Here is a 25,033-nt window from a genome sequence, read left to right on the forward strand (position 1 = left end):
TAAAATGCCGCAATGAAGCATGTGGTGGTCTATGAAAACTACTATATAGGAATCAGACTGCTATACAAACTCATATGGTACGAGTAGAATACGAACCTGAGACCTTTCGATCCACAGGCGGGCGTCTTAACCATTACACTACCACCGCTTCAATTATAATGAGTGGGTTTTGTTTTGAAGCAAGCATAGATTCCCACTTATAGAAATAAGGCCTGTTTTAATGAACGCCATCCTTCTCGATTGAGTGTCTTACGATAATTAACAGTGGCTTATTCCCAACAATGGGTAAAAGAAGAAATGATGACGATGAATATAAATATATCGCTTATTAGAGTTAAGATTTTATTTCGACTTTCGGTGTTTAGGATTCGAACCACTCTGTTCACGGACAGTCTTAACCATTGCACTACTCCCGCTTCAAAGATGTATTATAATGATAGCAAGAGATAGAAATTTTATTCACACGTTAAGCATAACTATTCAACAAGTCGAATCCCGCAGTGCGACGTTAAAATCCGGAAAGCGGACAAGTTTTACGACCCGGCGCCGCATTCTCGGGATTCCCCGGGATCTCTTTATCCGCTATCCGGGATTGTAATAAAAACCGGGACTAACAGAAGTTGAGTTTTGAAGAATAGATTTTGGAGTCGATAATTCTATTCAAAACATTGGTATTTGGAAACGGCGTAATGTAAAATCAACGAACCAATGACGCACTTATTTTTAAACCAATTTTTTTTTGACGTAAAGTTTCATATTGCTACGTGAAACTTTACGTCTATCGGCTAATTTTACATACAATATATAATTTTGCAGAAAAGATACAAAAAACATATTAAGGTACTGATTTATTCGTTTTCAAGCAGATTTTTTTCTTCAACATTTTCTTTAATGATCGAGCGCGCGACGTGAGTGAGGTCCACAACTCAACTTGGGGCAAAAATAATTTTGTTATATGTTTGTTTGTAATGCGATAACTTTCGAACCATTGGTCTGATTTTGATGAAATTTAAAAGGTATTTAGGATCTGTAAATAGAATTTCTAAGTTCGTGAGGCATCAAAATCGGTGATGTCGTTTTTGAAATATTCACGATTTTATTTTAAAAAATATTGAGTTAGCGTGGTCTAAGTTCACGGCTAACAACTAGTTATTAACGTGTGTTTACCTGATTTACCTTCAAGTGCCACTGAAACGAATGCCATATAACTTTCAGAAACTTCGTATTCAGAAGCAGTCGTAAATTATGTATGCAAGTTATAAAGCGGGTAGGTATGGCACGAGATGGATTTGCGCTGCTGATCCGACTGGTTTAATGTCAGCTAGTGTGGGTGAAGCTTGTGTTGGGAGTAAAGGTATTTTACATGTCTCATATACGGTAAGTAAGTCGTTATTACCACCAAATGGGGCTTGCAGTTGACCAATAAGCGCTCTAGGGTAATAATGTAGCAAGAAAATCCCTGGGGCGGTAAGTAATTTAAAAAAAAAACCACTTCACTCTTTTAAAAAGTTCGCGTACATCTAACCATCATACTGGCAATAGACATCATGCATTCAGCCCAATGACCAAAGAGGTCGCTTCGCTATTCAATTTCATTGTTGAAAAAAAAAATTAAAAAGTTCTTTACTTGGTTATTTTTATTTAAAAAATTTTAACTAGGTAATAGAATGTTTATTCTTGTAATACCGGTTTTTTCTACTTATCTCACATTCGAGATGTAAAGTTATTGAACTATAGGCGCCGTCGCTGCGCTCGTGCGCCAAAATTTCTCGCGCTGCAATTGATGCCTTACAACCCTTGGCTTTAGTAGCCACTAAAGCTACAATTACCTCTTCATGCGGAGATATATTAGTTGACTAATATCACTGATTATACTTATAACTATAATTAGCATGTCGACAAATAATGTTTAGTAATATAAGGATTTTTAAAAGAACCAATGTAGGTTTAAAAATAGTATATTATATTGTATGGATATTGAAAGTAAGTACATTATATAAGCGTGCAAATATTGTGTTCTAAGAACTATCCATATGTGCCAGGATTTTTGTCCGACACGAAGCAGAGCGCGGTAATAACTATGTAGTATTAAATGCAAGCGTGGGTATTTCTATTACACTGGAAGGTTTAAACACTTTAAATAAATATAAAATTACTTTTTAGTGTTTAGATTTTTAATAAATATTTTAAACATTTTATGTGTTTGTAAATAAATGGAATTCACATATTCTTCATCTTCATAGTCATATTCCTCATAACTGAGGGTCGTGGTCATTACGTGGAATTAAACACACGTAACAACTTTCTTGGCATTAGTAATGGAGTGGTTTGCCATTGCCTTCTCCATTTCACACACAAGTTAATAATCAACCAGTGTGCAGGTTTCCTCACGATGTTTTCCTTCACCGGAAGCAAGTGGTGGTCGATGAAAACTACTATACATGTGTCAGATTGGTATACAAACTCATGTGGCACAAGTAGGATTCGAACCTGGGACCTTTCGATCCACAGGCGGGCGTCTTAACAACACCACCACCGCTTCACATATTACCGTATATCAAAATTTGGGTATACAAAAACTCCGCGAAATTCCAATATGAAACATGACAATAAATGCGAAACGTATTAAGGTATCACTCGCAAATTGTGAATAATGTGACACGTCATCAAGCTAACCATATTCCGATGAAATTATATGAATTATTCAAAACGGTTCTCTATACAGAACCAAATAAACAAAACCTTTTTGAAGTATCAAACCCTATTGTAGCTATAGATCAAGATTAAACGGTCAATGTGGATACAGTAACACACAAGAGAACTACCAATGAAAAGAGCTCTAATATAGAAGTTGATTTTGATGAAAGGAGATCATATTATGATGGTCTTTAAATCTCATTGCCGATACAACGCGGTGTAAACATCAATCACTTTCAGATTACTCAGTGACATTTTCAAATCAGTCTGGGGTTAGGGGATCGGTTGTAAAAATGAAATGAGTTTTTCTAATCATGTTCGCAAAACATGTATCATGTGCATAGTTTATATGCATTATTTGTAAAGTGAAAACGGATGACGCGTCAAGTGAATATTCATTAAATTTTTCACAGTAGCCATAGCATATTTTGACACTATTTATTTAAACTTTAAAAAAATATATTTTCGAACTTTATAATAATGTAAACATATCTAAGATTGTCTTGACGTATAGACATTATGTCACGATTTAACTCAAAAACTACTAAACTTATTTCGATGAAACGAAACTTTCGTAGCGAAAAAATCAAGCTGTTTACTGCCGCGACTTCGTCAGCATAGAATAGTTACTTCTGACAGCATAATTATATAGCATATTTATATTATTATATTTTTTAATGTGTTAACCTATGCCAGATTACGTCCTTCATCTTGGGCCATCCCTAATTGTCAGACCACAGTCCAATATGTACACTACAAACCCTATATTATTATTGTATTTTTGACACATAGAAAAAAAATATTCGATTTGACTTGATGGCCTAGTCTTATAAGGAGTCTCGGAAATAAAACAAGTCACTGAAACGAGACGTAAATACGACAATAAACTATATTCCCAATTCCGAGCGAGCCTCTGGCATAACCTATAAAACTGTCTTAAAACAATAACTTGGATTACATAAGCAAATAAAACGGTGCAAGTCACCATTAAAATATTTTATCTGTTATGAATATAATCCCACTTTTATGGCATCTTAAATTTGGATCATTTTAAGGGCAACAAAATAGGTATAAAACTCTTTAAGGATTGTTTGAAAGGATTATTTTTCTACCCTTAATTTTTTGTTGAGATAAAATATTTAATTGTATTTTACCACGGGATTCTTTTTATAGGATTTTTTTTTGACGATACTTATTATTAATTTAAGTTGGTTTGTAGAATACAGAAACATAAAAACAATATAATCCATTTTAATTTTAGGTCAAACAGTAGTATTATTTTTTTTTAGATACCTAATTATTATATAATCTGTGTCAAATTAATAAAATTCGATGAGGAGAGAAGAGAATCATTTATTGAGGAAAGCTTTAAGTAAGAAGGTACATGGATACAGAGGACGAGGAAGGCCTAGGAAGAGATGGATGGATTGTGTCAGGGAGGGTGTGAGGGTGCTGGGGGTGGATCCAAATATGGCAAAAGATAGCGAATTGTGGAGGGAACAGACATTTTGCGCCGACCCCAGATGATGGGACAAGGTAAAGCAAATGATAATGATGAATCTGCGTCAAATTATTACTTAATCAAAAACATTTTAACAGATATTGAAATTTGAAAACTCAAATAAAATTTACATAACGTAACTTAACTCATGTGGCACGCATTTTCTCTATGAAAACATATATACAATGTATGTTCACAATAAAATCAAAAATTGTCTGATATATTTTCCTTTAATATGTAGCCTAATATATTTTTTTACTTTCAATTTCAACGCAAAAATATGTATGTAGTTAATTTGTCGAGAATTTTCCAATATTCAAGACTTCTTAGATAGATATTTGAGAAATTCAGATGAAATCTAAAGGGAACTTTGTGAAGTACATCACTTTGTGAGGGCCATCCATCATCTGGACCCAGGAGACCTGCTGAGGGCGAAGTTAAAATTGCCTTGGCCACGTTGTCAGGGATTATACCCGAAACATAAATGCAAAGTTTTAAATTCATTCCAACTGTTGATACAAATTGATTTTGTCTTTTAAACTTTTCGAAGATTAATTTGATGCAATGTATATATATTTGGATTAAATTCGATTTTTCAAATAAATAAGTACATCAAATTTTACTTAATTTTATAACTTCAATCCTATTAACTTTCTATACAATATAACAATATGACAAACATACATATGTTTGTCATATTGTTACATACAAGTTCACACATCCATAATTATTAAGTACGTAACTAAAAATACAAAATATAAGTTTTATTATTATTTGTATGTGTATTTTACTACTTTTGTATTTTATTACATGTATTGATATTTCAAACATAATAGTGTGTTTGTTTGTCCAACATTCGATTGAGGTGATTTTTGGTGTGGATATAGTTCGAGAGCTAGAAATTAACATAGGCTACATTTTGCAGCGGATGGAGTCGCGGACAATACCCAATCCCGTCTAAGTTATTGTTTTTTACATATAATATGACCTTTTGTGAAAAAGCTTCTTCCAAAAATATATCCGAAGTTTTGAGTAAAACATATCAGCATTTGCGAGTCGAGACAAACACATATTAATAGTGAATTATTCAAGTTTGAATCCCGGCAATAAATTAATATCGAGTGGGGACTTAATACAGGCAGACAAGCCGACTGTGTTGTGTGAATACTGGACGCAGAGCTAGTAAGCTCTGGTCCCTGTTAGAAGCGGCAAATCAGAAATAACAATCTGGTTTGATTTCGTCTACTAGAAATGAGTGCCATTATTTTAAGTTTTTCACAAATATTTAATTTTGGATATAAGCTTTTATTGTCTCCAGAGATATCTTGTTGAATACAACATACAACAATGGGTTTGGCATACAAAAAATCTGTATTATATAAAAAAAAACGATAATTTTATACCGTACTAGCTTATCTCCAGTGGTAATTTCGGTATAAAAATACCCGATCGTTTATTCCAGGTTATATTCCAGCCGTGTACCAAGTTTCATAACAATGCTTCGAGTAGATTTTGCGTGAAAGAGTAATAAATAAATAAATATATTAGGACGAATAACACAGATTGAGCTAGCTCCAGAGAAAGTTCGAGACTTGTGTTACGGGATACTAACTCAACGATAATATATTTTATAACAAATACATATATAGATAAACATCCAAGACTGGGGCCAATCAGAAAAATATCATTTTCCATCGTGACCCGACCGGGGATCGAACCCTCTCGGTTCAGTGGCAAGAACTTCACCATTGAGCCACCGAGGTCGTCGAACAACAAACATAGATACAAATATATCCTCTCAAACTATCGCAATTATAATGTTAGTAGAATTGCCACTTCTGTCCCTTTTCGTAACCGAGCAGTCGATATCAATAAAGAGTTTCCAAACTGGTTGAAATATCGCCATTCATTTGCGCGGGTGTCGCGTTGCATTTGCCACTAATTGCAAAGATGCAACTAATGACATTTATTTGACGGGCATGTGTTTCAATGTGGCTTACAATATTTAGGCAGAATTTGCAAGATATATTAATTTTTATTACCCACTAGCTGCGGCCCGGGACTTCCGCGCACTTGGGAATTTCGGGATAAAAAGTACCCTATGTGTTACCAGGTTATATTTTAGCCATATACGAAATTTCATAACATTCCGTCCAGTAGATTTTGCGTGAAAGACTAACAAACATATATCCTCATAAACTAACGTATGTATAACGTTAGCAGTGTAGATTGTGATAACCATCTCTCTCATTTGTATGTGTTCCCGGTTGTTTCCTCAGCCGTTGAGCGTCGAAACCCAGGGTGTCCCACTTTTTCGTCTCCACTTCGTACGGTCTTCGGCATCCTTGATTGTCAGACCATCGTGGTTTAAGATTCATTTAGTTTTACTACAAAAGGATGTTCAACACATTATTAATCAAAAATGAAATATTACTTATTACTAAAGAAAATACGATTAAAGAACGAGACATTTTAATGAAATTTAAAAGGTATGTAGGATCAATAGAATTTTTAAGTTCATGGGGCATCAAAATCGTTTGCGCTTTTTGAAATCTGAAATACCTATTCACAATTTTGTAAAAACTAATCCAAATTTATTGTGTTCGCGTTTGCGAGGTCCAAGTTTGTGGCGGACCGCGGAGCGAACAACAAGTTTTACTAATTGTTTGTCAGTCACAATGTCACTGTCACGTCTCTCTCTATTAGTAGAAATAAAGAGGAGACACGCAAAAATACTTTTATCCTTACGGAGTTGAAATTTAAGTTTCATGTTCGTGACATGGTATCATTCATAGTAAAAACAAAACCATAGCGCGTTGTAATATCTTTCAGCGCCATCTACCGATTCTATTTGTAATATCGATATGTACCAATATTTTGGTCACGAAGATTTTATACAGAAGAAAGGTTATTAGTTTTTTAACAACAAATGAAGAAAAGAAAGTAGGCATTTTCTTTATTTTCCATATACTACTAGCGCCCTCTATCAGTAGTTATTGATCAACTATTTAAATATACCGTATTATAAGTAGATATTAATTAACTTATGCCAGTCGTACATAGCGGTGCAGTTAGCCGAACTTGGTGGATTCAGCATACATTGCTGGTTCTTCGTTGAAGTAAATAAAAGCACTCATAGAAACCACGCAATGTTCATACATTCGCGTCGGTATTTGTCAGAGTTCGGCGATAGTGTGGAGCCGGCATTGTAATCCTATTAATATTATAAATACGAAAGTTTGTGAGCATGTATATATGTATATGTATGTTTGTTACTCTTTCACGCAAAATCTACTGGACGGATTGTTCTGAAATTTGGTACACGGTTTGAATATAAACTCGAATAACACATAGGGTACCTTTTATCCCGAAATTCTCACGAGCGACGCCCCGGGGCGACGCAAATATGAAATATAGAAGTCTAAAGAGCAAAATAAATGGCACTTTTAATTTTCCAATCAACTGATTTGACATTCACTACTAACGCCATCTAGTCATCCAATATTCGACCAACTATATTAATAACTAGCTTTTGCCCGCGGCTTCGCCTGCGTGAATTTCATAGAGAACTATATGAATAATGTTGTTCAAACAATTAGAATATGAACCACAGAATATAACCCAAGATCTATGACATCAACCAAGTTGAGACGCTTGTTTTGATAGTAGGTTGGAGCTTGGTACAATGTTCATAATACACCGCTGTCAATTCCGACCAAATGCTAATATATGAGCGGCCATGATTAATGATGCCCACTTCATTAGCTGGCCCCTGTCCATGTATCTATGGTCCGTACTGCACTAAATTGTGTCGTATTTCTTACGGATCGGATTGAATCAGAATTTATAGATTGTTCTCAAACTAGACTGTTATTTTTTCATCTTTTTAAAGCTTCAAACATTCCTACAGTGGACCACTGTTGTGAAGAAACGCCTGTAACAATATGGTGTCATGCCAGAAAGATTTTACTGTATTTATAATGGGCTTTTTACGACCTCTGTGGTAGGTATAATGTTCGTTATGCTGGACATATCAAGATTATTAAGACCTTTAGGCGTTAAAAATATACCTTTTATTATTTATTAAGATATTTTTTAAGACTTTGCTCTGATTTTATGAATGGCCGCATGTCTGATGAACCCTCCTAAGAAATGTTATTGTTAAATATCATGCTATGTGTCCCTTTATTGCCTCGTACGACATCCACGGAAGGATATGGAGTGGGTCTATTCTAGGGTACATTAGCTCCACACGCCACTGTATTTCATCCCTCTGTCTGTCTGTTCAAGATAAACCAAACGAGATATTGTATAAAAAGGGTATTAACCGTCCGAAATACTTATTTTTTATGTACCTATGAGATTCCATTGCTGGACAAAATTCTTAATTTTCTGTTTCAAACCACTTCTGTCTGGCCAGTTTTGCCATCCCTTTTCGAAGATCGAGAGTTTTTTTAGATTCAATATGAAAAATTGTTACTAAAATAATGTGAACACAGTGAGATTGCTTGGTATATGCTAATAGCGGTAGACCACAACCCTAGGCACACGCAACCTCATAATTAGGTCTTCATTAGCTAAGATTAAATAAATATGTACACAGAATCACCCCTAATATTGTATGGTGCAAGTCACCAGCGACAATTGCGGAAACTATGACTTGGTAACTAGCAAAGATATGTTTACATACCCCATAACAAAGTAAAATTAAAATATATACTGTATACAGAATAAAACTTTATTCATAGTAATATAATATAAAACAAAGTTGCCCTATCTTTCTGTCTCTTTGTATGCATAAGATATATATCATTAAAACTAAAACTACGCAACGCATTTTGATGCGGCTTTTTAAATGATTCCTGAGGGGAGTTTAGATGTACAATCTATTTTGGTTTTACCTGAGCGAGCCGGGATGGATCGCTAGTAATTATTATAAATACGAATAAAGAAAGGAAGAAAGAAGAAAGAAAAATCGTTTATTTGCTATCAAACGTGATCAATAGTATAAAACAATACTGTAATACTGAAATAGGAACAGGTAACAAACTAAACTATAAAATTAACAAAGTTATATCAATACCTGCTGTTTACTTTAACGTCATTTTTATCTGAGTTTGTCATTAGTTATTAGTAAAATTGTTGTACATTCTCAATCTTACCCACTTCCGCTTACAGATCAGACCAACACCTAACCACGAATACGAGCAAACAGTATGTTAATCTGTTGACATCTCAGATCTGCCGATGATTCAATATGGCACGCTCCAATGACCCTGATAATCAGGTTGTAAACCTAATTGAATTGTCCATCAAATAAATATTAAAAATATGGAGCTGATTTCTGATTTGTATACCTTTTGTATACCCTCCACTCCGCTTTTGTACAACATTTTCTCAAGTTTAAATGAAAAAATTGTTCAAAATAAATCTATATTATTTGAACGTGATCTACCAAAATTAACATAAATTATGAGCGGTGTCGAACTCAACAGAACGAGTGCTTTTATTTACTATGCCTATAAAAAACTGCGACAGGCGACTGCGAATCCACGATAGTGTGCAACCGGTATAAAATACAAAATGTCACTTCATGTGTTTGACACTATCACTTCATATCACGAGTAATTAAGTATAGAGGATAAAATTTAACAAATATTCGCTTACACACCCTGTAGCGCCGGAGCCCCGTGTCACTGAAGGCTGATACTGCGGAAGCTACGCCCCTGCCGAGATCATACTTTAATAAACATGGATGAACATTCAACAGCACATCAACCTACCCAGTAATTCATTGCAAACTCGTCGTTATTACCGTGCCATAGAGGTTCATGCAGGGTAAAATGTGCTGTTGGCTGTACTAGCAGCAAATTTATCAATTCGTTCTCATCACAAATTCTAGACACAAACAAACATTAGCATACAGGGCGAGCTCATCAATGTTGGACGTGGCTCAATTGCAGGACAGACTTCTCATTCGCCGGACAGACAAACTGCATCTCTTGCATTCGTATTGCACTCATTTTAATTTGTATCCATCAGTTGCAATGTGTGTTCTCTTGTCATAATACCTATATTCTGAAATGTTTTTACGTGTGTTACAACAATAAACGTATTTGATTTGATTTGTGAATACACTATGAGGCGATTAAGTGACACATGCCTTAATAGCCTGATAGGCAACGATAGCATCCCCAAAGAGGGTTGACGTCAGGCTTAACCGGTTGTACAATCGGAGCCAAATCTTCAAAATGTAATGGATACATTTTTATCACGAACCCTGGGCTTTGCGGCATCACAGCTTCGAATGCAGCCGAGAACACGCGAAGATGATAGAGAGAGAGAGAGAGAGAGAGAGACAATTAATGTAAGAATACTAACGTTACCTACACCCGTTATCTGTTTTAGGTGTTATTTTTCTTTTTTCTAATCGTGTGTGTTATTGTTAACATTGGAGTCAGAGTTTATCATAATAACCTAAAGGCATCTGACATGGCTTTTACGACTACCTGCCGCCCTATCTATTTAGTCACATAATACTGCCAACCAGCATGTAGGCTTCCTCGCGATGTTTTCCTTCACCGGAAGCAAGTGGTTGTCTATGAATACTAATGGGTAGTATTCATAGACAATCACTTGCTTCCGGTTATGGTTATGGTGTAGTACTCGTATATACAAACTCATTTGGCTTAAGTAGAATTCAAACGAAGCGGTGGTGGTGTATTGGTTAAGACGCCCACCAGTGGATCGAAAGGTCCCAGGTTCGAATCCTACTCGTGCCACATGAGTTTGTATACCAATCTGACTCGTGTATTGTAGTTTTCATCGACCACCACTTGTTTCCGGTGAAGGAAAACATCGTGAGGAAACATGCACACTGGTTGATTATTAACTTGTGTGTGAAATGGAGAAGGTAATGGCAAGCCACTCCATTACTAATGCCAAGAAAGTTGTTGTGTGTGTTTCATTCCACGTAATGACCACGACCCTCAGCCATGAGGAATACAACTATGAAGAAGAAGAATTCAAACCTGAAACCTTTCACAGGCGGACACCACAGCTTTTACACTACCATAACTTTAAAAAACCCAAGACAAATAAAATTGCTCTACCCCACACGATTGCACTCACTATTAAACAACTATAAGTACACACCATCCAAGGGGTTGCAACCCTCAGAATGTCCCAGTTCAATGCACCCTGAGATGCTGTGTGTCAGTGTGTCATTTGCACCTTTTCTCCCCTTGCAAGTCACCCCAGATTACACCTAGATAAATGACATGGAATTATGTGGGTTTCTCATTCTTCCTTAAAAGTGATGTTCAGAGTTTCATTTTTTTAAGATAAATGTTATTTTAAGCTTAAATAAAAATATGAGCTCACGATTCTTTAACCAATAATGGAAAATTAAAAAAAAATGTCTTAACGCTCAAATGCTGACAAATAAGTTTTGCACAAAATTGACACATTAAAAACACATTGTTTGTTCCGAAAGAGAAGATTTTATACTAAAAGTAAGAGAGAAAAAATATTTGAAAAAACAACATGATTAATACAAATTAGTGTTCAAAGAAAACGCTAAGCCTGCATGATTCACCGACTATGGGTGCGCAAAAATCAATAAGTAAATGAAAGCATGCTATCTATTAAATAATAACAAAATAGACATAGTTAATCTATACTATGAAAATTACAACAATTTGTGATCTAATTCTATCATTAAAGAAACCATTAAACATTTTAATAATATTTATTTCTAGTTTACCCGCGACTTCGTCTGCTTAAATGCTCTTAGGAACTGGTTTCTCTTCGTATATGTAACATATGTATACGTGAGTAGCTGTAACAATTAGCATTTAAGATTGTTATTCTTGGAAGGTACTCGTCTTCGCAATAAATCCCGTAGTGAACAGACGTGTTTTACTGTGCCTCCGACTATTCCTGCTTACATATTCCTCAGTATACAGGTTTTTCCCACAGGAACAATACTTTTTTCCGAGATGAAAGGTACCGCAAAATTTCAAGAAGATTTGGTTGAATAGACAACGCGGAATAAACTAACAAACATACAGTCATTCGCATTTATAAATATTGGAGTCAAATCTAAAGTCTTGAGTTGCATTTGAAACACATTTAAATGGTTGTAACGAATATTTTCTTTGGTAGCTAGGATATTTGATGCTTGTTTAACTTTCGGTTTTTTTTTAAACCATCTCATAATACATACGCCTGCAGCTTGTTATTGTGAAGCCTGAAGTATATTTTTTCGTCGTTGAGCAAAACAATCGTTGGTGTATTCTCTTTGGTACCCAATTATGACATAATTAATACTACTAATACTTGGGAAATTTAATCACAGATTTGTCAATGTAAAATAGTAAATTCCAAATTCTTTATTCTATTTAGGATAATATATACATTATTGACGTCAAAAAAATACTTAAACTAAGTCTACTGCCGGCTTCCAAAGCGCAGGTGAAGAAGAAGCGGCGCAATAAACTTCACCGCGGCCTTTTCTCCAAGGACGTCAATTAACAAATGTAGGTCTTACGCAATATATTAAAAATTAAGAGGACGAATTTACATCATTATTAAAAAATTACAAAATTTGAATAAATAAATAAAAACCGGTTTAGTGCTAGTTAGACTCGCGCACCGAGGGATCCGTTCAAAATTTTGAAGATTCGGCTGTGATTTTATAACCAGCCGCCTGCCTAACGTCAACCCTCTTTGGGAATGCTATGGTTGCCTATTAGTCCCTTAGTCTTCTCGTAAAGCCGGGACTCCAGCAAAAAAATTTTGGAGACATTCAACAAAAACACATACACAAGACATTGTTTATGGAACATGTTTGTAACATACTCCGTCTATAGCGCTCGTGTGTCTCATGTACACAAAACTTTGTTCTTTAGACGGACAGGCGGACAGACAGACAGACGGACAATGAAGTGATCCTATAAAGGTTTCGTTTTTACCTCTTGAGGTACGAAACTCTAAAAAGTATGAATTTGGTGCGGCGCATGCGCGATTGGTTGGGTTAGTAATCTGCGGATTATAATACTTGACATTTGACATTAAAACTTTTTCTAGTCGATTCGAAAAGTCATTGTATTATTATTATTATTATGACCAAGCCCTCAACAAATCAGATTTCGATCAAATTTATTGCTCAGTTTTGAAGTGAAAGAAGGACATACAAACATACTAACAAATAATTTTAATGTATTGTACAATAAATAATGTATATACGAATAAGTACATTATTGCTAACAAATCCTCTAATATTAGAAATGCGAAAGTTTGTGAGCATGTGTGTATGTATGTTTGTTACTTTTTCACGTAAAATCTACTACACCGATTGTAATAAAAATTAATATAAGGGAAGAATACCTGAATAACATATAGGCTACTTTTTATCTCGAAATTTCTACGGGAGCGAAGCCCCGGGGCGCATCTACTATTGAATAAAATTAAAGGAAGGAACAACATTTAATATTCGTTAAGATTAACTATTAACTAATATATGTTTCTATCGCACTCCCAGAATGGCATGGAAACAAAACGGATACAAGAAGAATAAACTGTCTTCATACGACTCGCAAATTCAGTAGCCTCTAGCGAAATAATTAGAATATGCAACGGATCAGGTTGTATGCTTGGAAAAATAACATTTTGCGGTTAAAGAAATCCGGACAAGTACAGGTCGGACTCGCGCACGAAGGGTTCCGGACCATGTTTCTTTTGGGAGCCTCTTATATTAATTTATTTTAGTTTTTAACTATGTATACTTATTTGTTTATAATATTAGTTTGGATAAATGCGGATAAAATCTCACGAAAAAGAAAACTTTTACAAATACAAACTATAATATTAATTAATATTATAGTAAAATATATGAAATATATTGATTTGCTTGAAATTTGGTATGTAAGTACCTGATATACCGAGTTAACATCTTAGATACATTTCATCCCGGTAAATGGTCAGGTTCCCGTAGGATAATTGAAAAACTAATCATTAATCAAAAATGCCTCAGAATCCCGGGTTAACATCTTGTAGATATTTCATCCCGGAAAATGAGGGGGATCCTGTAGGAAAATTAAAATAACAATCCACGGAGCCGATTTACTTTAAAAATTTGTAGAAAGCTGTATGTAGCTCTATTTGTAGAAACAGAATATAAACATATTGTTTTTATCGATTAAAGTCTGATATAGATATAATGGGCGCAGTATGTATCAATATATCGTATTAAGAAATTTAAAATAAAGTAGGTTTAATTACTTTTTAAATGAACCAGTCGGGCTTTTGTCTTTTGTTGTTGTTTTGTTTTGTCAATCCTATTTGTGTAGAGATAAGATGTCATTTTCATGTAATCGAATAGTGTGTCCACTCTAGTTGATGTTTCTGCAGATAACTTTAAAAATATCATATTCTAAATCTAAAATTCAAATTAAAACTTCAATTTTAATAAAATTTTCAAAAAGCAAAATATTACTCAACAATGCAGTTTGCAATACTCAAGTGTTAGAGTGACTACGATTTCGGATATAGTCGGACTGCCAGCGTTTCCGATCACTAAATATGATAAATGCTTGTCCGACACCAGGTGATATACTGCTATTGCAACGCGTCTGTTAACCAGCGCGTGTGTTCATTGCTACTTGATTTATGTACTGAATAATTTAACACTGAATCGTACTTTAACATCAGATGCAGTGTAAAAATATTATTCTTTATTTATATGGTTAAATTTTTGAGTAAGTTTTTCACAAACATGTAATTTTTGATAGAAGCTTTTATTGTTGTGAGATCTTATTTCATTCAATGCGTGACAAAATAATCATCGGCTCAATTGGTTGAAGATATCTGTTTCAAAATTCCGCCCGAAAATACAAACTTATATACCTTGAGATCAATATATAAGTCCGTGTAAAGTTTGTAAAAAACATGTAAAGAATATATTTTTTTAATTTAAACATTTATTAAAATAACATTGTACCAGTACTTTACTTATTTATAAAATAGGATAATTAAATTGGTTACTGTGTATGGTACAATTCAATAAACACTAATGACAGCCCACGGCGGCATTAAAAACGCTCCTGAAATATACCCTACTATGGACGCCTAGTAATTCACAGCCGATTGAATAATTATTATCTTCGTATTAAAAGTTAAGTAATGCTAATATTTACTTGTAACTTCGCATTGAAGATCTATCCAAGTTATTATTATTTATTTCACCGTTTCGTATGTGCACGGGGTTTATGAAACATCCTGTATGCGCATAGTATATCGTAAGCGACTCCTCTCCATAGAACCTTTTCTCGTGGAAGTAAGCAACAATAGGTACATAAACAGAGTTATAAGTAAAGGTCCATTGAAATTAAACCGTAAATCACACAAATTAACGCACGTCAGTTATCTCCGAAATAAATTACGCGCGAATTCAACGATAATACGGCTTGCTTGCCCGCACATTAATCATATTTAGCCGTGAAAGTCCGTGATAGCTCCAATTTGTGGTCACAGTAGTTCGTTTCCACATTTGTATTATACGTGTCTATTAAAATACAAAATGTGAACTGTATTAGTGGACAAGACAGGTGTATAGAAGCCATATGGTACCTTTCATCCCGCAAAATTAACGTAGGCGAAGCTAGCCATACAATATTATTTTCTATAAGTAAAGGATTTATGTGAAAGAAGTGTCGGACAATCTGCAATGAGATGGGCGGACGATGTATCGAAGGTCGCAAGGCGTAAATGGATGAGAGAGGTACAGGACAGAGGAGGGTGGCGCGCACGCGCACAGAGGCCTGTATATTATATATATATATATATATATATATATATATATATATATATATATATATATATATATATATATATATATATATATATATATATATATATATATAATTAGAAAGAATAAAAAACATTGTAAGAAACAATAATGGTAAGCCGATCTGGCATCATAGGGACCAACACTGTTCAAATGAGTTAGTTAGTAGCTTGTGAGAAATAACTATAAATATTGACGAGAAAAAGTGCCTGTCAAGGTCTAATTTCTGAATAAATGATTTGAATTTGAATTTATCTATAGGTATGTATTTTTTTCATTTAACACCACATTGTAAATAATTAAACTCATGTTTTAGCAAATAAATAATGTTTGTCTTTGTTTGTATAGTCGAGGCAAAATATCTTAGGTACTCACAATTCACTATATCTATTTGCACAATTTTTTGTAAGTACATCTAATTTCAATTTATTGAATTGTACAAACTTGCTTATCATTATTTGTTTGATGTCAATTGTACCTTAATTAATTATTTTAATTGAAGTGGTAGTTCGATTATAATTGATTGACTTTAAGGTCTCCGTAAATCGTTATTTTATTGTATTCGTATACCAACTAGTTTACCAATCAACAACTAGACCTCAGACTTACAGCTAAATAAAAAAAAAACTTAAACGTGTAATAATTTGACCATCTGCAATTAAATATATTTTGTTTTTTATATCCAGTATGTTTACAATTTATAACAATCGCTTAATATTGTCTGACATGTTTTGTATGTCCATCTAGTGATTACATCATAAAGTTTTAATTTAATAATTTAAATTCAAATTGAAGGATTGTTTTTAAAAAAGTGTTCTAATGATTGCATTAGAAGCCAAAATATTTATTTACGCTTTCATACGAACTTGTTGGGGGTGATGGATAAAAATGATATGTTTTTGTATTGAAATGAACAATTTGGATATTAAAAATATATACTATATTGCTGACCTAACAAATATGAAGCACTCTAATAAAATAACAGCATTTCAACACAAACAAAACAAATCAAACAAAGATTTGAAAATTCCGAAGATCATTACAATATTTTTCATAATAATCGAATGCTGTTTTGGTTTTAATTTCGGTTTCATCAGGTCCATCAAAAAGGACCTCCGTATGATCTTAAAATTGCTTAGTCGATTTATGGCTTTCGTATTTGTCGGTGTTATAACAACAAATTTTGTGACCATGAAAATATTCGATATCATATATTTCACCTGTGATTGGGTCACGTACATCGCCATATTAATTGGCAGTATTTTATGTAAATACACTGTTAATGATTTTATCATTGACATTCACAAAATCAACAAAGATCTTAGGTCTAGCCGCTTCTACAAGCTGTGTATATTTTCGTTCGTAATTTTTTATTTCATTAAATTGTCTTTGATATTTGCGGCCTGTGCCTTACATGGGATATGTTATGACTATATTGTTCCGTACTATATTTTTTACATTGGTGAAGGTAGTCTAGATGTACTGCTTGTAGTGGTTATTATCATACTATATCTGATATATACATCCGTAAAGAAATTGAGACTCTGTGTCAAGGAACATACAGTAAAAGTAGAAGAAGCAAGTAAACAATATATGCTGATTGCCGATTGTATTGATCGAATCAAACCCTTGTACAATCTTTTGGTAAGTGATCAGGTCAGATCAACAATACCATATTATTGTATAAACAGTTGCCAATTTTCATGACGCTACGATCCTTGGAAGATGGTTAAATTAATTACCATGCATAGATTGGATTACATACTTTTTTACATACATACAAGTCGACCTAATAAAAGCGTTTTAATTAAAAATATATAGGTAAAACTTATAAGTTGCTTATTTCTATTCAAAAAATATTTTATTTTTTTTAAATTTCAGATCTTTTTGATACTTCTGTGCAATGTTCCAAAACTATTATCGACCATAGTATTGTACTTAATATACGTGAAGTTCTATGTAAGTATATCGTGTGTCAGTTTTCTATTTCAACAATATTTGCAATATGTATATTTTTTCCTGCGGGTTCGACCGCGTGAATTTTTCTGCGAAAGCAAAACATTCATACAAACTTAAACCCCCATTATAGTCATTTAGGGGTTGATTTAAAAAATAGCCTATTATGAACTATTTATATATTTTAAGATATTATTTAACTATATGCTTACCACAATCAAAGAAAGCGGAACAGACAAACAAACTTTTATATTTATTGCAGACTTTACACGGACTCACGTTGGCGACTAATTGTGTTTACATATCACAAATCATAATACAAATAGTGTTGCCATCACTTATTGGCGAATTTGTGGATAATGAGATAGAAATAATAAAGGTTTTGTACCAAAACAAATTGATGGACATATCAGGTACTTAATTATTATTTTTTTAAGGTTTTTATTGGGTGGTATTTACAGCGTATCGACCGCTGCGGCCGCGCTGTTATTTCGATCTGTCAATTTTCTTGAGCATTTCCAAAATCGATCAATCATAAAATTGACATTACCAGTTTGCTAAAATTTGAAAAATTGTAATGACAGCACGGCCACAGCAGCGGTCGAAATGCTCTGAGAAACACCATATTATGTCTTTACAAAACTCAAGGCTATGTTTACTAACATAGCAGACAGCTATAAGATACAGTAGAAAGGCATTTCTCAATAATAAATAAATCCTAATTATTTTAGTGTATAGTAACAGCTAATTTACTCAATTAGATATATAATTTCACCGTCTTCCTCCAGATGAAGCAGCAGAAAAAACGATTCTTCGCTTTCTTCGCTACATGGACGCTCGTCCGCTGAAACAACGCGTGTGTCGCCTGCTGTACGTCGACCTCAGTCTGCCGCTGGCTGTACTTAGCTTCAGCGTCACCTATATAATTGTAGTCATTCAGTTCGCTCATCTCGACCAGTGATTTATATTCACTAACCCACAAATTATTGGTTCTATAAATACCTACTCGTAACGTAAATAAATACTACATTGTTAATAATATAATTATGCAAAAATATTTTTACAAGATTTTCTTAACCTGCTGTTGTCTGTCTGTCTGTAATAAAATCTTGCAAGTTAAATTTCATCTACTTCCACTTGTCCTACATGCTTTTGTGCGTCGTTTCATGTCATTCTATGAAAATCCTACTTCATGCATGTCAATCGTTTATGTAACGTTCTTCAGTAGAGTGAAGCATTTGTGTTCGCAGATGATCTCTGTTCTCTGAGTGCTGGTAATGATTTGTTTGAGATAATACAATTATTACAAAAAGGTTTAGATTCAGTTGTTAAATGGTCTCATGACAATGGTATTGCCCTTAACTCAGGAAAAAACTAAATTTATTGTCATACACCCTCCTTATTTATCCCATGGGAATTCAGATAAAAATTTACTTAGTCATAACTTCTCATGCTTACATTGTAACATTACCTTGCTCGTGTAAATCAATTAAAAGATTAAAAAACATGACTTACCTAGGTCTAAAAATAGATAAACCGTCTCTTGGTATTTGCATGTTGATTTCATTTGTAAAAAACTAAGAATACTAGTATTATTATTATTAATCTTATGTGTTTCTTTTTCTCAGCATGAGCTGGTATTATCATATCATTTACGGGCGTAAACCAAGTAAATTATAAGTTTTTATCTATTTTATGATCCTGATAGGTCAGTCTGTCCGTTTTCGTCAATTTGGAGAAACTTTCGGACAATACGACATGTATTTAAGATGGCGGCTTTTTGCATAGGTATGTAAGTAGAGGGTCTCAGATCAAGAAGTTGGAGGCTATGGTGTAAATACTTAGGAATGATTCCAGTAGTTGACAGCACAATTGGGACGACATAAACTTTATTCTGTTTCCAGATTCTGGTGACTTCATCCTGCAGGTCAGTGTATTTATGATTTTTTTCGGATATTGTTTTTTGTAGGTTGTGGGTATTGGGCACTGCAATATCGATTAGGTAAGTAATTTTGTTTACTTTGTCTTGGAGGGTTATATCAGGGCGGTTATAATGAATGGTTTTGTGTGTATTATTTTCTAAAATTGGCTCCGGATTATATTTATAGTATGGGGTGACTGTATCAGATATCAGTTTGTGCTTTTTTGCGAGTGTCTGGTGAAGAATGCTTGCTATTTGATTGTGTCTATGGGTGTAGTCTGTTTGTGCTAGGTTTGGACATGCTCTTCCATTCTTCTTCCATTGTTCAATACTATTTATTTCTATATTGTTAGTATCTAGTTAGTAACTTTTTTTTTTTTTCAAATTTAAAGGGGTTCTGACTTTCGATAAAAGAACTGTTTGAGACTAGAAATTTGTTTCTTCCAAAGAGCAACCACGTTAATTAATCCCCTACCTCCATCTTGTCTTTTTATAGTCTATTCTTACAAAATATAGTATTATATTTTCTAAGAATAGTCCTGGTATTGATATCAATTTTATTAATATTGGTTTTACTCCATTTGATGATTCCGAACGAGTATGTTAATATAGGAATAGCATATGTATTGATTGCTTTTATTAATATTATTAATAGAATACTACTGTTAAAATTTTATAAAGTCCCATTAAAAATATTAAAAATGTTATATTTAATCTTTGGTTGATTCTATACTAAGCTATGCGTGTAAAAGAATAGAAGAGAATGTGTGGACGCAATTACATGCTACGTGTTTTATATTTCATGGTATCCGCCCTGAATCTGACTCAAAACGGCACTCGAGCGTTTTGAGAAGAGTCACATTGACACACGAGTGTTCTATGCCTGACTCGAGTCAGCGCTCTGTATTGTATGTATACAAACTGGTCAAGCATCGACTGGCAGTTCACAACACTACTTGAAGATCACATCACATCACAACACATCAAGTAGTCGTGTTTTACGGAATCGCAAAGCTTTAAAAAGCAAAATTGATAAATTATAATCAATACAAACTAAATTTATTAAACTTCTTGTATACAAAAAAGTGTTCATAAAAGTAAGGATAACTGCAGGCAACTTTAAAAAATGTAAAACTCTCCCAATAAGGTTGAAACATAAGTACCTACTTGCACTCAATAATTTTAACCATTTAGAGTGTAACAATCTCATTTCACATAAAAGATACAAGAACTATATCTACAAGTGTGGGAGTAGTCCCACAAGTAAATAATTATCTTGGAGATTGGACATTATAGAAAAGAATCCTTATTTGTTGATTGGTTTTTAGGACATTTAGTAATGCTATTTAGCATTTAAGATTAGTTTTGAAAGTAATTAAATTTAACTTATTTCTTGATAATTTAAGTACTTTAAAATTCAGTATTGTGTACAATTTGCTTAAGAATTGTTCTCTCTGCCTGTTTATAATGTTTAACAAATATTTCATTTAATTAACTTTTGTTAAGTCTTGGCACTTCTATTTGTTAAATTATTTTCTTTCATTTCTTTCCTTTTGAAAAACTAAACCTGATTCTGCAGTCAAACCAAAATATGATTTTACGTAACTTATTCTATGTATAATGATATAAATAAGTAATAATGCAACCAGGTATGGCTCCTGACGACGGGACTCCTCAACGTTGTTTTTCAAACATATAAATTTTCGCCACGCGTTGAATGCAAAAATTTCTCTAAACAAGCTTGAGTGAAAAATATGATTTTATTTAAAAATAAAATTGGATTCACAAAGGACTAAAAATCAAAAAAATAAGCCAAGTATAGTGAGCTTCGGCTAAAACGAGAACAATCATCAATTTTTACCAATTTATTTTATACGCGTCTCGGCTTCGTTCGGGTAAAACCGTAATAAATTAAACATCTAAACTTTCATTTAAAACTAAAACCCTTTTACCCACCTCAAATATACAAACTCACAAATGCTCACCTCTATATAATAATAGTATATGGTATATATTAGTATATATCTACACTGTAGAAGTGTAGATCGAGAATATGAATAGTTTAAATTTTCTCTAAATTCATTATTTTAGTAATACCTATGGATTATTAAAAAAACCCACTTTCCTTTTCACCTAATGGCAAAATTCGTTTTCGGTTAATTGCATGTTAATAAGTATATTCTAATAAATTATTTCCATCAATTTTCATTATCGACAAGTCGACATGACATTCCATTCGGATGATTGCAAGTGGCAACACGTATTTTTGGACCCAAAGTTTAAAAAATAGATAAATTATGATTACTAAAATGTTAGTACAAAGTAAAAATCGTGACGCAGAAAACAATTCTAATAAAAAAAATAAATTACCCAAAACTCTTGTTATATTTTTCATTATAGTAGAATGCTGTTTTGGTGTCCATTTAGGGTTTATTAAATTAGTGATGAAGAAATATCAATTTTTTTGCAAAGGGCTTAGTCATTTAGCAAAAATCTTGATGCTCTTAATTTTGCTGACCACTTTTATTAACATAGACACAAACCAGATCTATGAAATTCTATACTATATTTTAGATTTTAATACTTATATTCTTTACTATATATTTGGATTTTTTTGCAAGTATAATCTATGCGATTTTACGATTGATATATATTTGATCAATAAAAATATTGTGAACGATTATACTGAACACATAACTGTAATATACGCGGTCGTTTTATACGCCATAAAAATGTCTATCTTAATTTACGCTTGCGTTACCCATGACAATATATGTGTTGAAAAATATTTACCAATTCATGTATATTATATAGTATCTACAGGCGTAGATCTAATACCTGCAATAACAATCTTAATATCATATTATATGTACCTGTCTGCAAAGAAAATAAGGCTATTGGTTGAACTATCAGAAAAGATGGAAGTCATTAGCAAAGAATATATAAGTGTAGCTGATTGTTTTGATCGAACAAAAGCTTTGCACAGTTTGTTGGTGAGTGCATTTTCTTTCTACGTTACTGTCCAAAAAATCATCACATTTACACACATATATACATATTTAATTGATGTATGAGTGTTTCTTAAATAATATAAATAAATAATATATTAGGACAAATCACACAGATTGAGCTAGCCTCAAAGTAGGTTCGAAACTTGTGTTATGGGATACTAACTCAACGATATTATATTTTATAACAAATACATTACATAGATAAACATCATAAGACCCAGGCCAATCAGGAAAAGGTCATTTTCCATCATGACCTGACCGGGGATCGACCTCTCGGTTCAGTGGCAAGAACTTTTACCACTGCGCCACCAAGGTCATCATAATAAATTGAATAAAGAAAGATAAGATGTCTTGATGTTTGTTAACACGTGTAATTTGCGCTTTAATATTATTATTATATGCATAGTCGGCACTGTTTGGTCTATTATATTGTAAACTGTTTTATAACTATTTTTTGTCTTATGACTGTTTGTGCCAAAATAAATGAAAAAATAAATAAGCCACGTTGTTTTTTTTTTATTGAAAAAAAATATAACTGTATGGTTATAAGGACAATGTAACTAAAAGGGACGTCATATTTGTATCTAAAAAAAAAAACAACAAAACACTGCATAATTATCGATGATTGTTATTATTTTCAGATAATCTTGGATCTTTTGCTGTATGTCCCAAAATTTATGTTGGTGATATACTATTATGTGATATATTTCAAAACTTACGTAAGTAAAAATAAGAACAATTTAAAGTTAGCGAATACTATGTTTGCTTCTATTATTTATCTAGACTGTGATGATATGAGAGGAAGAACACGAACTCAAGTAGGCTAACTAGAAAAGTATATGGGGATAAAAAATCCTAAAAAGAGTTGAATGAATTGTGTCGGGGAAGATAGGTACTTCAAAGAGGACTTCTTTTGGGGGTGGATATAAGTTAAGGATTGTTGAAAAACAGACATCGCCGACTCTAATTAGTGTGATAAGGTTAGATGATGATGATAAGTATTCATTCGTATTATATTTCCAGGCCCTGACTCCACTCTCGCTAATTTCCCAGATATTATTTGCGATTCATACAGTAATACAAGTTATAGTTCCTTCAGTTTTTGCACAAAGACTAGACAGTGAGATTGGAACAATTAAAGTTGTGCTTCACAATAAATTGATGGTTGATATAGGTACTATACTTAATTATCTAATTATACTTTGTTGACATACATATGAACTATTTATTGCATAATTTACAGAAGACACAAAAGGTATAATTTGGTATCCAAGAAACATAAATGGGCGCAATGATAAACTTATCGCAAAAGCAATTTCTCCCAGACAACTTTTGAGTGAGAATTGTAAGAAGTGAACCAAAAATTGTGCAGTTTTCTTTTATTTTATATTAAGGAAGATAAACATGTGATGGTAGTGCCTAGTTTTAGGTTTTTTTTTTTCAAAATTTAAGACTGCGCAAACCCTAACTTTTCACCGTGATTTTTTATACATTAGCATTTTGTAATTAGACTGAGCTTGAGCTTGTTAAAGTATGTCGATGTATGAGAAAATATTCTCTATACCATAACATTTTCAGATGATGAGGCAGAGCGTCAAATTCTTCGTTTTCTTCGCTACGTTGACGCTCGTCCACTAAAGCAACGTGTGTTAGGTTTGTTACCTGTAGACCTGACTTTGCCTGTGTCTGTACTCAGCTTCTGCGTCACTTACTTGATTATGGTCATACAGCTCACACATCTAGATTAGTAACTAAACGAATATATACGTCGAAACTAGACGATCTAGTAGTAGTAGAGAGGTGTGCTACTAGATCGAAACTATAGTCGATTTTTAAATATCTATATTAATCACACGTGAGTGACTAGTATTTTTCATTAATAATGGCATTATTATTTTAAATGCAAACGTTTGAATGTATATTTTTTACTCGATTCGAATAAAGTAATTTAACAAGAAGTTTTACTTTATTTTGTGTTTCTATCTTTTCAGTATTTGATATTAAAAGACATTCAGAGCCTAATCCTAAAATAACAGTCTAAATAAAGGGGTTAGAATCGTATTTGTATGTTTAATAGATTGACAAAAAGTCCTGCTCTC

At 33.2% G+C, this 25,033-nt stretch overlaps 1 protein-coding gene and 1 long non-coding RNA gene across 2 annotated transcripts; both read left to right on the forward strand.

Moving 5' to 3' along the window:
- Positions 1 to 17,237: 17,237 nt before the first annotated feature.
- LOC135309917 (uncharacterized) lies at positions 17,238 to 24,682 on the forward strand. The gene is made up of 2 exons (XM_064436602.1): positions 17,238 to 17,394; positions 24,513 to 24,682. The coding sequence occupies exons 1-2, from the start codon at positions 17,238 to 17,240 to the stop codon at positions 24,680 to 24,682; spliced, it is 327 nt and encodes a 108-aa protein (XP_064292672.1).
- On the forward strand, positions 22,754 to 24,071 carry LOC128678386 (uncharacterized). The gene is made up of 3 exons (XR_008405636.1): positions 22,754 to 22,916; positions 23,576 to 23,653; positions 23,958 to 24,071. It is a non-coding gene; the product is annotated as an uncharacterized LOC128678386 (long non-coding RNA).
- Positions 24,683 to 25,033: the final 351 nt, after the last annotated feature.

The sequence above is a fragment of the Plodia interpunctella genome, chromosome 19 (genome assembly GCF_027563975.2).
Source record: "Plodia interpunctella isolate USDA-ARS_2022_Savannah chromosome 19, ilPloInte3.2, whole genome shotgun sequence".
In the NCBI taxonomy this organism is placed as follows: Eukaryota; Metazoa; Arthropoda; class Insecta; order Lepidoptera; family Pyralidae; genus Plodia; species Plodia interpunctella.